Source organism: Pan troglodytes, chromosome 4 (genome assembly GCF_028858775.2).
Source record: "Pan troglodytes isolate AG18354 chromosome 4, NHGRI_mPanTro3-v2.0_pri, whole genome shotgun sequence".
Taxonomy (NCBI): domain Eukaryota; kingdom Metazoa; phylum Chordata; class Mammalia; order Primates; family Hominidae; genus Pan; species Pan troglodytes.
Window position 1 is genome coordinate 37,016,769 of NC_072402.2, and position 13,666 is coordinate 37,030,434.

Genomic DNA, 13,666 nt, shown 5'->3' on the forward strand with positions numbered 1-13,666 from the left:
AGTCAGGCACATTTAATTTGGATGCCTAAACATGTCACTTTTAAGGAAAAAATTGTTCCATAGAGATTATGTTACTTGTGTGTTCTGATTAGCACAGAACAGTCCAACTTTGAAGCCCTGTAAAATAGTTTGATTATGTTTCATTTGAAAACTACATGTGTTAGTAATGGGTTTTCTATCCCTGTATTTGAAAGATATGGCATAATCCACGCTGGTGGGGTAGGGAAATATCTCAGTGACTGGATCCTGCATGGAGAACCTCCTTTTGATCTGATAGAATTGGATCCTAATCGCTATGGCAAATGGACAACAACCCAGTACACTGAGGCCAAAGCAAGAGAATCATATGGATTCAACAATATTGGTAAGGTACAAATGTACTGTTGTCTACAAAGTGTTGACGGAATTGAATTGTAGCATCTCTGACTTTAGATGGTCTTTATTCTATTCACTGGGATGGCGGTAGTTAGGGACTCCAAAAAGCATTGTGCCCCTGAGACATAACAAGGAATATATATGGATGTATATATTTAACACGTGGAATGCCTCACTGGTTTTAAATTTTAAATATATTTTTACTTTACTCTTTGATGAGTCATATAAATGACAGCTCTGTTTTCTACATGAATCATTCATATATATGTATGTATGTATGTTTATGCATCTGGATTTTAAGTACTGTATTCCCATATTTGGAATCCCATGTAAGTATCTTGTTGTTTTGGCTATATGTGATTTAAAGTACCAATTTTTCTTTTTCAGTTGGTTATCCTAAAGAAGAACGGTTTGCTGGGAGGCCGACTCAACGAGTCAGTGGGCTCTATCAAAGGCTGGAGTCTAAGTGTTCCATGGGGTTCCATGCTGGCTGGGAGCAGCCGCACTGGTTCTACAAACCAGGCCAGGACACTCAGTACAGGTGGGAGAAGGACTTTACCTGCCTGTGGTTCTGACCGAGGGGTGAAACAACGGGACAGCAAAAAGCGCTGATTCTGCCTTACACTCCATTGCTCCACCCTGTTCCAAGGAGCACTGAGCTTTGTCCTACAAAAATTACTCTCTGGCAGTGGTGGCATTAGTCTAGCCCACGAGACACTGGCCCACATCTAGGACTCACGTGACCCTGAGAGTCCTATAGCCAGCCTTGGTGAAGCCTCTTGGCATTTACCAGATGCTCGGAAGAAACTTTCGACCGCCCTCCAAATTCCCACGTGGCTTCAGTTGGCTCCTAAAGGTTTGCTGTACTTTAGGGTACTCAGTGGAATCACATCGTGTATAACCACAAAATGTACCTGGAGTTTTGGATTTTCTGTTCATCCTGAAATTGCTCAAAGCAACTGCTTTCTAGAGTGTGTGCACTGAGCCATGCAAATTATATGTGCAGTTGATAAGGTCATTTGCATAGCATTCCAGGTTAAGCGAAAACATAAAGTATGCCACTAAAACAGTTCTCTGAATTTGGGTAAAGTGCTACCTGCCATTGTTGTACTTTGGATTAATAGTGATTATATATTTTTTTCTCAAGAGAATCCACAGATCAAGGGAAAACAAGTTGCAAATTTAGAGGTTACATTATCCTTATTTTTATGCTGTCATTTTACTTTTTACAATAGGTTTTGCTATTTTAAGACTAGATCTAATTCTTACAAAGTATAGCAGAGAACCCGTTGTTGATGAATGAATTTGGGCTTTATAAGCAGCCAATCTAGATTATTTGGTGGCCAAATACTGATTTGGTTTTTCCTAAATTACTCTAATACATCACTTTTCCTCTTCACTTAGTGCTGATTGGATCTGGCCTAAGTTTATTCTACCATTTAATAATTAAACTATTGAAAATTCATGTTACAAACATAGCATCCTGCTCTGAAGTTAAAATACCACATTAGAAGTCCACTTCATAAAGCAGAAAGGACCTTTAGTAATGAGTCAAGAGACCTTTGTTCCAGGTCTGGCTCTGTCATTAATGTGAAGGCCTTGGAGATCATTTTGTGCCTTTTCTCTGAAAAATGAAGATTTGGGACCAGATCCTTATGTACCCCAGGTGTGGACCAACAGCATAGGCATCTCCTGCGAGCCTGGCAGAATGCAGACTGTGGGGTCCTACCCCATACCTGCTGCTTCAGAATGTGGAATTTAACAACTGCAAGTGATTTGTATTCCCATTAATGTTTGAGAAGCACTGGACCAGACAGCTCCACCCCGCCTCCCAACCCAGACACTCTGATTTAATTAGGGCCATTTTAAAATGCTCTCCAGATGATTCTAATATGCGTCTAGAGGTGAAAACCACCAGACTGGTTGACTTATAAACTCTCTTCCAGATCTGAGAGCCCATGAATTATATCTTATTTTCCAGTTAATCAGCACTTTACTCACTGAGAAATAGGTCAAAGGGATAAATGAGTAACTTTAAAGGGTCAGATTCCAACATACATGAATGATTTGCAGAACAGAATTTCAGGTTGCATGGTCTCACCTCCCATAGTCCCACTCCCCGCTGCCCGTAGGATTTTCTAGATGAGTAGGGCTTATTAAAATATCGTATTCTGTAATTTTTGAAAAATGAACGGGAGTTGTTTTATGACACTAAATGTTGTGTTTCAGGCCAAGTTTTCGCCGCACAAACTGGTTTGAGCCTGTGGGCTCGGAGTATAAACAGGTTATGCAAAGAGTAGGGGTAACTGACCTATCACCATTTGGCAAGTTTAACATCAAAGGCCAAGACTCCATTAGACTACTGGACCATCTCTTTGCAAATGTCATTCCAAAGGTAAATAGCCTTGTAGGGATACAAGGTCCAGGATTCTGACCTATTTAATTCTTCACCCCATATGTTATTTTAGTTCACCTAATGATTTCTGGATGAACACTAGAACTCTTCAACTGACCAAAAGTATACAAGTATACAAGCTTATTTTCTTTCTTTTTTTCTTTTCTTTTCTTTTTTTTTTTTTTTTTTGAGAGACAGAGTCTTGCTCTGTCACCCAGGCTGGAGTGCAGTGATGTGATCTTGGCTCACTGCAACCTTCGCCTCCCAGGTTCAAGCAATTCTCCTGCCTCAGTTTCCCAAGTAGCTGGGACTACAGGCATGCGCCACCACGCCCAGCTAATTTTTGTATTCTTTAGCAGAGACAGGGTTTCACTATATGTTGGTCTCGAACTCCTGACCTCAGGTGATCCACCTGCCTCAGCCTCCCAAAGTGCTGGGATTACAGGCATGAGCCACCACACCCAGCCTACAAGCTAATTTTCAAATTTAAATTTTTGTTGAGTGAATTCTCATCCAAGGACCTTGCTTAATTGTTTCGATGGGAACTTAAAATTGAGTTCTGCAGTTAAATGAAGAAGAGCTTTTTAATGGCAAATAGTTTTAAATGATTGTTTAAATGGAGAACTTCAAATTACTGTTGGGTTTAGGTTTACAGATAATTCATACAATTGACACAAACAGTAAGATTCAGATACTTTTCATTCTTAACACCCACATTGTTATTTCAATAGGTGTTAAAAGGATGCATGTGATTTTTAGTTCATCCTAAGGTAATTTTTAATTTTTTTATGTAGGTGGGTTTTACAAATATAAGTCACATGTTAACACCCAAGGGTCGAGTGTATGCTGAGTTGACTGTTTCTCACCAATCTCCTGGGGAGTTTCTTTTAATTACTGGCTCTGGATCAGAACTTCATGATCTTAGGTAAGTGCACACCTAGTAAGAAAATTTTGTACACATTATATATTGACTCAATCTTACATTAAGTTTTTCTTTTTACCAGTACTCGAAAGTACAACTTTATTTCTTCTTAAACCTGATTGTTTCAAATAAACTTTATGTTTTTTAATACAAAAATATTTGAAGTGAGGGCCCCTGCCCCTCCCAAAGGTAATTCATCCATAGGTTACTGGTTCTAATAATATTAATCCATTTATTAGGCATCATCAATGTGCCAGAACCTTTTTTAGATATTACCTTAATGAATTCTCTTAATATTTTGCAAGGTATATATTATTCCCATGATCAGATGAGGAAACTGAGGTTTGGGTTAAGGGAACTTACTCACACAAGCTTTTTGATTCTGATGCCCACATTTGGTCCACTTCTGTAAGCTGTCTTCCTAAATTATCTTTGTCCTTTGTGATGCTTTGTGCTTTCTGGCCCACAGCTGGATCTAAGTTGCTGACCTGCCAAGTCCAGCCTTTACATGAATCTTCATTCTATTATAAAGTCTTTAGTCTAATATTCCAAATATTTTTGGAATATTATTATTTAATACATGTCTTACTCTGACAGATTCTCATCTTAGTTGTACAGTAATGCAAATTATATGCTCCAATCCAAGATGTACTGGGACCATCTTAATAGCTTAGCTTTGTGTAAATCCAGATGAACATTTTGTGATAGACTTAGATAGCTCAAGGACTGCTCAATAAATTAGAAACCAGCCCTATAGCTGGATCCCAATAACTCATCAAGCCATAGAAATTGAAACTAGAGTTTCTGTCTTTTCCTTGTGATTCTCAGAGCAATTACGTGTCTTGTGGCAGGCACATTATTAACCTTTAGCAACATAAGTGTGCCTCCTGTGTACAGGTATTAGAGAAAATTTGGGTTTAAATTAATTTTTGAAGGCTGAATCATTAGTTTAAATGCAAAAGGACTGTGTCACTATTTAAAAGAATTGTGTGGCAGAGCTCATTAAATTGAAGGATCCTTCTGTACTGTGAAAAATTACCCCCCAAATTTATAAGTGGGCGATTTAAAGAGAATCATCACTTAACATCTCAGGGGCTTGGTTTCCTCAACTTTAAAAATCAGTGTGATTTCATGAAATGACACTCTGGGGACTTTCTGATAACTCTAGACACAAAGCATGTCTTCAGAGAGATAATTTATTACCAAAGTACATTATTCAAGCAATATTTAACACCATGTTCATGACTGAAACGCAGATGGATTGAAGAAGAAGCAGTCAAAGGTGGATATGATGTTGAAATTAAAAACATAACCGATGAGCTTGGAGTTCTTGGAGTTGCTGGGCCACAGGCAAGAAAGGTCCTTCAGAAACTGACCTCTGAAGATCTTAGTGATGATGTTTTCAAGTTTCTTCAAACCAAGTCCTTAAAGGTTTCCAACATTCCTGTCACTGCTATTAGGATATCTTATACTGGTAAGATTGGAAAACAACCTGGACTAAGTCTCTGAAATTTAAAAGGTCAATTTAAAATTTAAAATTTAAAATTAAAAGGTCATGTCACAAGAAATGTGTGAGTGTGTATGCATGTGCACACTCACACTCACTTTTGTCCATGCGACTTTGGAGGAAGATTTTTGTTCTGCCCAGCTCTTATGTCTAGTCTGTCTATTCACTCCTCATCTTGAAAGTGGTTCCACAGATTTCTAGTTGTTGCTCCAGTCCCATAGCTGCCTACCATCTGGAAGGGCAGATAAAAAAAAAAGTGGGGGCTGGGTGCAGTGGCTCACACCTGTAATCCCAGCACTTTGGGAGGCTGAGGCGGGCTGATCACCTGAGGTCGGGAGTTCGAGACAAGCCTGACCAACATGGAGAAACCCCGTTTCTACTGAAAATACAAAATTAGCTGGGCGTGGTGGCACATGCCTGTAATCCCAGCTGCTCTGGAGGCTGAGGCAGGAGATTTGCTTGAACTCGGGAGGCGGAGGTTGTATGAGCCAAGATGACACCACTGTACTCCAGCCTGGGCAACAAGAGTGAAACTCCATCTCAAAAAAAAAAAAAAAAAAAAAAGAAAAGTGGAGAAGAGGATTGGCTGAAATAGTCGGGCCAGCCAACTCTATTTGTGAACATTCAAGATGGTCTCCTGGAGATAGAATCTCCCATAGAGACCATTTTGAATGTATCGGGTACCTCTCCTAGAGCATTGCCAACAATCCTTCTTTCCTTCCAGACTGTAAGTTCACTGAGACGTCTTCCTCTAGCACCTAACCTTGCACATGGTAGGTATTTGATACAGAGATGAATGAATGCTCTTCAGTTCCCCAGTGGTGCTCTGGGCTCCCTTCTAAGTTTTTCTAGACCTCGTTGTCTCTCACAGGAGTACTGCATGCCCAAGCATTCATTCAATTATATGTTGCTCCTATTCTGTGGTATCCCATAAAAACACCTTACCATGAGCCCTCCACCTTGGGAAACAGGAGAACACAGAGATTAAAGACCATAGCTCTCTCTGGGCTGCTGCTATACCTTTTCCCTGCCATTTTTCCACCCAACCTTGGCAAATTCTAGAATAAAAAATGAGCAGGGCTGGATGCAGTGGCTCATACCTGTAATCCCAGCACTTTCGGAGGCCAGAGGGGGAGGATTGATTGATTGTCCCAGGAGTTCAGGACCAGCCTGGGCAACATAGTGAGACCCTGTCTCAACAAGAAAACAAGACAAAAAAACAAAACAAGATCACAAAAATAAGCAGGATTTTTTGGGTTACATTTAATTTCTTTTGATTTTTTGCCCACAGCTCTGTTGGTGAAGGAAATGACTAGGGAAGAAGTGGGAGGGGGAGAAGTCAGAGACTATGGCTTTCTCACTATGAGGATAACTTGAATAATTCTTAGTTAACTATATTTTTAAGCTTGTGATTTTTGGGCAAGGGGTTGGTTTAAACCTTGAACTCGTTGCCCTGATAAACTGTGCCATGCTAACTATTCACCTAACGTCATTGTCCCAGAAAACAGTCAAGCCTCATTAGAAAGCTGGGGTCCAGGGTGGAGATTAATTCCTGCATTATAGTCTTTCTGTGTCATGACAAGAGGTGTCCTGCATACCACCATCTACATGGGAGTCAGGATCGGCACAAATGCATCTGTGATATGGTGGGCTTCTTTGCAGTGGGGTCTTGTAACTTTTTGTGAGCTGGTCTTTTTAGAGACTGACAATGTCTGTGTTGCATAAGTGGAATTTCTCCTGCTTTTATGTGTTCTAGCTAATGCACATTAGATCTAGTGATCATTGTTCTTGCCGTGCTGCGGCACCTGTGGGTTTATTTCAGGTGAGCTGGGTTGGGAGCTGTATCACAGAAGAGAAGATTCTGTGGCGCTGTATGACGCTATCATGAATGCAGGCCAAGAGGAGGGAATCGACAATTTTGGAACCTATGCCATGAATGCCTTACGCCTGGAGAAAGCCTTCAGAGCCTGGGGGTTAGAGGTTTGAAATGCTAGCATCTTTATTAACATTTTATGTTTATTTATCTCATTTTTATATAAGGGCTGGTTTGAACTGCAATAACATTGGTTTTGGCTGTAAGAGAAATTACATATCATTAGATAACTTTATTTCATTAGGGGAAGAGGTTTTTCTCCTTAATTTCTCAAGTGAAAGTTCAGTGGAATTCTGACATATGTTTATTTTGCCTTAATTCATCCTAGTTGGCTGACAGCCCTAGATAACTGTCTTGGACTTTGGGGAGCCGGCTTGCCTCATGGGATTAGAGTAACACTTTTCAAAATCTCTCCTCTGTCATTTTGCCCGTCTTCATTTTCTTCTTATCTTGTACCTTTTGGTGAATTAACACTCCTTTCTGAGGGGCAGGGTTGATGGTCCAGAATGTGGTGGTCCAGCCTTCCTCCACCATTAATAATGGTTATTAAGAGTTTCTATTTGTATAGTGCTTTAACCATTTACATATTTTCATATGCATGATTTCATTTTCCTTCTCAACTCTCCATTACCTCTATTTTACACATAATAACACTGAGACTTAGAGAACCACTTGGTCCAGATTACCTAGTAAGTGGCCAGCCTGTGGTTTAAACTCTGTTCTCCTACTTTATTTCCAATATGGCAGGCTATCCCTGGACCCATTCACTAGTTCAGATTCGGTAGTTGTTTCTTTGGAAGACACTGAGGTTTTAGGCCTGAAAGGTAAGATAAGGGATAGTGGTAAAAGATGGACTCAGAGCAGGGACTCTTGGGTTTGAATTTTTCCTCCACCACGCACCAGCTATCTGGCCTAACCCTCCAGAACTTCTGTTTACTTTTCTAAAAAATGGATTTTTTTATGCTACAGAATTATCATAGATAGTAGAGAGAGTCTAGGAAGTGCCAAGCACATAATAAAGTGCATTTGATTGAAGGGGAGAGTGTGTTTCAAAGCCCAGGCAGAGACCCAAGGGCATTTAGAGTACGCAGAAGCAAGTGGGCAAGCTCTCCACGAGAGGTCCCCTATTAGGGGATTCTCTAGCTACAACTGGGGACTGAGGCGAGGCTAGGCGCAGGGACAGAAACGGAGGACAGCGCGGTCCCCACACTCTCCGAGGAATGAAGCAGCAGGAGCAGCCCTTTGGGAGTCAGACATTTCTCCATCCTCCTGCCTTTTATTTTCTCAGATTTCCTCTCCCTGCGACCTCCTCTGGAGAGCTTTTCTCCTTCTCCCGTCCCTCCGATTTCCCAGCAGTGCCAGAGCGCCCTCTAGTGTTGGTACTGCAATCCTCTGTGCTTCATTTTTATTTTTTTCTTTGAAGAAATTCTGAAATTTTGAACAGATAAATATAATTTTAGAATAGCTCAAATTGATTAAGAAATATGAGGCAACGTTTTACGTCATATAAAACAAGCGTACTTTCATTTGGTTTATGCAGGTGCTGTGTTGCTTTAAAAGTTTGACTACTTGTAGGGGGTTTAGACTTGTTCTCTCACTGCGAAGAAAACAACAAAACAAAGAAAGAAAAAAACCATTAACTTCAGGTCTATTACCAAATATTGGCGTTAGCCCTGACTTGGTAGCTATTACAGTGACTTGGCCACATTTGAAGAGATACAGATTCAAACTCCGCTTATTCCTTTCTCCTCTCCTGAACTCTATCAGCCACCTTCCTACTATCTGCTTTCCCTCCACCTTACCCTGATTCTTGGTGAATTGTAAGATAAGTAAATTGTTTAATAACTTTTCAAAACGTAGTTATGTAAAATTATTGCAGAAAAGCATGTGAAAATCTTGTTTCTAGAAGAAACATCACGTACATTCCCTCAGATGTGTATTAAAATGGGAGAGCTGTGGAAACACAGTGAATTTTAGTTTCTATATTTGTTATATTCAAATGACCAGTTTTGCTGAAAGGCTACATCGAATTTTGGATTAAAAAATTGTTTTCAAAACCGGTCTATAGTTTGCCTTTCTTTAGAATCTGTGTTGAAAAATCAAAAAGTGTTCTTTCTCCTAAAAACAAATATGAAAGTGATGTTACCAAAATGACTTGCACTCATCTAAGATTTAAAATGTGTGTTTCCTTTTTAGATGAACTGTGATACAAATCCTTTGGAAGCTGGACTGGAATATTTTGTGAAGTTAAATAAGGTATGTTTACATTCCAAAGTGTGCTTGAAGTAAATCTTAACATTATGATGCTATTTTGTGACAGAGCCATTCTTTAAAATTTAACCAAGTATGGATTATAGGAGAAACAAGGTGAACATAAATACTAGCATTGCTCAATTGTGTCATATTACTCTTTTGTCAACATTTGCTTAGTTCAAACTATTGGAGTGTGCTTACAGATTTAAGATAGCAGAATCCAGCATCTTTAAGGGCTAAATCTAAATTCTAAGATAAAAATTAGTAAGGATAAGAAGATTATCTGTCAGATTCTAGTAGACATTTATGTTGGAAGTGCGCCATGTTGCGTATTTTGCAGTAACTCCCGGTGACTTGGGAAATTGCACATTAGCTGATCAAACATACTGCATTCATTGATCCTTCTGGATACTCACAGTGTGGAGTAGCCTCACTTCAGCATATCTGTCCATCTGCTTGTCAAGCATCTTTGTGTGTAACTGCAACATCTGAATATAAGCAAATAACACGTTTCAAACATTTTCGGCATAAAATGGGTATTAACTGAGAAGCTAATACAAGCCCAAATAATCATAACCGATAAGACACTCCAAAGGGAACTCCTACATCAGTGGTTCTTAAAATGTAGCCTTCAGACTAACAGCATCAGCCTCATTGGGAGCTTGTTAGAAATGCTAATTCTCAGGTCCCACCCTAGAACTACTAAATCAGAATCTCTGGGAGTCAGGCCAACAAATCTGTTTTAACAACCCCTGCAGGGGATTCTGATGCATCTAGGGTTTGAGAAGCATTACTCTAAATAATTATAGTGGAAAAGCATATCATGAGGCCAATTTATTACAGCCAAGCTCATCTGTACAAGCCTTACAAATATAAATGAGGTTACTCCATTGAGCAGTGCCTAAGAGTTATAATAAAAGAACTTAATAGAGCTGTGGTGAGTGGTAGTATTGAAGAATAAGGGCAGCAGCGACTACTGTTTGGGATGTTTGTTAGAACTCCAAAAATAAAATGTCCTACCTTAGATGGTTATAAACTAAAGACTGATTTCCCATCCTGTGGAAATACGTGAATACATGTATATGACTCAATCAGGCCAAGGAAACCTTTTTCATGACCCTGCGTCGGTTCCCAAATTCTGAGCTATAATATTAACATAAAACATGTGTATTTATAGTATGAGATTTTAGGAAAACGAACCTCCTAAAGGGTTTTAAAGGGAATATCTTTCTGTACATTCTCCCCATGGCTTTTATTTTTATGATGTACCATCTGCCTCCAGACCAGAGAAAGCAGGTGCTTGGAATTTGGGCAGACCCTAGCAGCAGATTGCTCCCTCTGATAGCAGAAGCCTTACTTTAGCTGTTTCAAATAAGGTTAAAAATGGCCCAACTCTTGAAAGTGCTAAATTTCTGTTGTTGGTCACCAGTAGGTAGATAGATAACTGATTCTTTTGCTTCAGTGTTCGGATATTATTGTTTGGAGATAAGGCATAGATAAATAATCCCTTCGTATTGAAATGGGATTTTCAAATATCTTTTATGATTATTAGCAGGGGTGGATTGTGTCTTTGTTAGTTAAGTTATACAGCCAAATAAGCAAAGCTCATCTCAGAACGTAGTTAGTTGTTTAGCAGATACTAATTTTTATTTCTGGCATGTTTTTATAATTTCTGAATTGTTGTTTCTCATTCAAGTGTCACAAAGTTAATTCCTAATGATTTTATAGGGTAAAGGTCCTTGTAGCCCAAGGACCTGGCCCCCAACTGAGCCAGTCTTTTTCAATTACGTCAATTCAAGTGGCTAGTTGGTATTAACCTACTCATAATGATGCTTGCTAATCTCCAAGACAGGTGAATAGATTAGATCAACTTTGGTGGTTTCGTAGCAGTCTATAATGTGAAACGGATTCCTGGAAACCTTATTAACATTACAAACTAAACTTTGTAACTTGACCATTCAAGTCCTGTGCCTAAAAACCAAAATGTTACCCAAACTAGCTTCATACAACATTTTAAATACTGTAAGCCTATATTGCTTCGGAAAATCGATGCTATAGGAGAACAGAAGCAACAGCTAATACAGAGAGATATTTATATTTGATACCAAAACAAACGCAGCAAAAACCCTGGCATTTTACAATTGTTTGAAATCAGTTATTTCTTTCCCTTCAGAGCAAACATTTAGAATTCTCTGGTTGGCCCTTAGGCATTTACACTATGATCGTTTAAGCCATAATGTGAAGAAAAGGTAGAAGCTGACTGTGTCAGAGCTAGATGGGTCCCTGGGGATCAGCTGGTACTCCCCTCCCCCATCTGAAGCAGAGGAAACTGAAGCACAGAGAGGGAAAGTGACCTGGGGGAGGCCATTGCTTTAGCTTAGGTCGAACGCCACCCTCTGACCTCATCGTGGAGCTTTCCCACCCACCACTTTTCCCCACAAAGTCCTTTTCCACAGTGGGCTTATCAGACTTGAAAGACTGCCCAAGAATTTCTCTCTCTCGTAACATATATTATTTGTATGGACTACCTTTTATTAATAGACATTTCCCCCACATGTTTTTGCTGTAACTAATTTTGTGTTTTATGATAGGATCAGAATAGCTGCTTTGCCCATTTTAAGGAGGAAAATGGCTGGGTGAGCAGATGGGCCATCAGGCCTTATTAGGGTGAATCGTGTTCTTGTCAAAACCTGTAAGCAAGTAGGGAAAAGAACAATGGAGTACTGAAGAACTCTTTCATCACAAAGGGAGACGGCGCAGTGGCCCTTGCTTCCTTCCGTCTTGGAGTTGTTCCAACCTCCTTCCCCTGCTGTTGGCTTATGTGAAGCTGATACACATGTATCATTCATTCATCCGTTCATCTAGTAGACATTTATTAAGTACCGCTGATTAGACACCTTGCTAACCCATAGATCTAAATGTTAAAGATATACTCCTGATGGCTCTCAGATCTCATGAACCTGGAAACAAATAATATTTCAGGAACTAAAGCTGTAGGGATACGTTCTTAGCCGTAATTGTGAAGATAACCCTTCCGCAAGTGGAGGGCTCTCCAGCCGCGTACAACACTGCCATCTTGTGGGAAGTGCTCCGTAGAGCCCTGCCAGGAAGCCTTGACCAAAGCTGCGGTAAAAATAATTGAATCTGTACTTTTAAAATCTTCTTAACTAAAAACGCTTCACCTGAAACAACTCATATCATTGTTCTCAATGGTATTTTTGGTATGTTCCAAAGGAAGTAACTTTTGGGAGGAAAATCAGTAGCCTTTGTTTAGTTGGAGATGGAAGAAATGCATTAATCAAGAGCAAAAGGAAAATCAGCTGCCTTTGGATGGAGTCATAGGTATTCCTGGAATTTTCATTGTGGAAATATTGAATTTTTGTCCATTTCTGGAGAACCTCCACGAAGATTCACAGAGACTCAAGTATTAAACGTAATGTGTTGAAGCACATCAGAAGAATTTGTTTTCTATAATATGTTTCTCCCTCTTTTTCTCACTCTCTCCTTCTCCCTCTCTTTCCCTTTTTCTCTCTCCTTCCCCTCTCTCCCCGTGTAGAGCTTCTAACTAGTAGAAACAGAATAAAATGTAATCTCTATTAAACATAAGTTATAAGGCAATGTTGATTCTAGAAAATGCAGGGTCTCTTTTGGAGGAAATATTTAAAGCATAACTGTTCGATAACCAAAAACAAAACAACCCCAAAAAACTGGTAAAGAGGTAAAGCACTTAGCACCAAGCCTTCTACACCCCAGGTATTCAGTAAATATTAGCTATTATTAAAACATCAGAGTGTTAAAAAAACAAAAAAATCAAAGTGGAATTAAACCATTGTTCATAGACAACAAGTTAGAAAGAAATTGTTAATATAGTGGTCAAAGTATCCAATTCTCTTTGGGAAATTTGAGGTAAATGGTAATAAGAATTGAGGAGGCAGAAAATTTTCAGTGATACTTAGCCCTGGCTGGACATTAGAATCATCTGGGGTATGATTCTTTTAAATAATATTTTGCTGTTTAAAATCCCAAGGCCCAGGCTACACCCAAGATCAATTAAAAAAGAAGCTCTTGTAGGGACTCAGGCATCAGTTGTTTTTAATTCCCCAGGTGATTCTGCAGAGATGGAGAATTACTGTTTTCAAGCAAAGATTTTCAGCTGGCTGAACATATTATCCTGAAGAACTAAAAATTACCTGAACTAAAAGAACTAAAAACTACTCAAGTAGTTCTCAAGGTGTGGTCCACAGACCAGCAGCATCACTGTCACCTGGGACCTGCTAGAAAATTCAAATTGTTGAGTACCATCCCAGACCCCCAAAATCAGAAGCTGCCAGGGTGGAGCCC

At 39.5% G+C, this 13,666-nt stretch overlaps 1 protein-coding gene across 5 annotated transcripts in view; it reads left to right on the forward strand.

Annotated features, from left to right (window-relative positions):
- DMGDH (dimethylglycine dehydrogenase) overlaps positions 1-13,666 on the forward strand; it is a 112,774-nt gene that overhangs the window by 76,270 nt on the left and 22,838 nt on the right. For 3 of the 5 annotated variants that reach the window (XM_063811138.1, XM_063811137.1, XM_526883.9), the window contains 7 exons: positions 195-364; positions 763-916; positions 2,605-2,770; positions 3,565-3,695; positions 4,949-5,166; positions 7,022-7,179; positions 9,269-9,328. In XM_063811138.1, coding sequence (XP_063667208.1) covers positions 195-364; positions 763-916; positions 2,605-2,770; positions 3,565-3,695; positions 4,949-5,166; positions 7,022-7,179; positions 9,269-9,328 — 1,057 coding nt within the window. Of the gene's footprint in view, positions 1-194; positions 365-762; positions 917-2,604; positions 2,771-3,564; positions 3,696-4,948; positions 5,167-7,021; positions 7,180-9,268; positions 9,329-11,916; positions 12,932-13,666 lie in introns of those variants that run through there. The other 2 variants (XM_054684271.2, XM_009448966.5) reach the window with 1 other exon arrangement.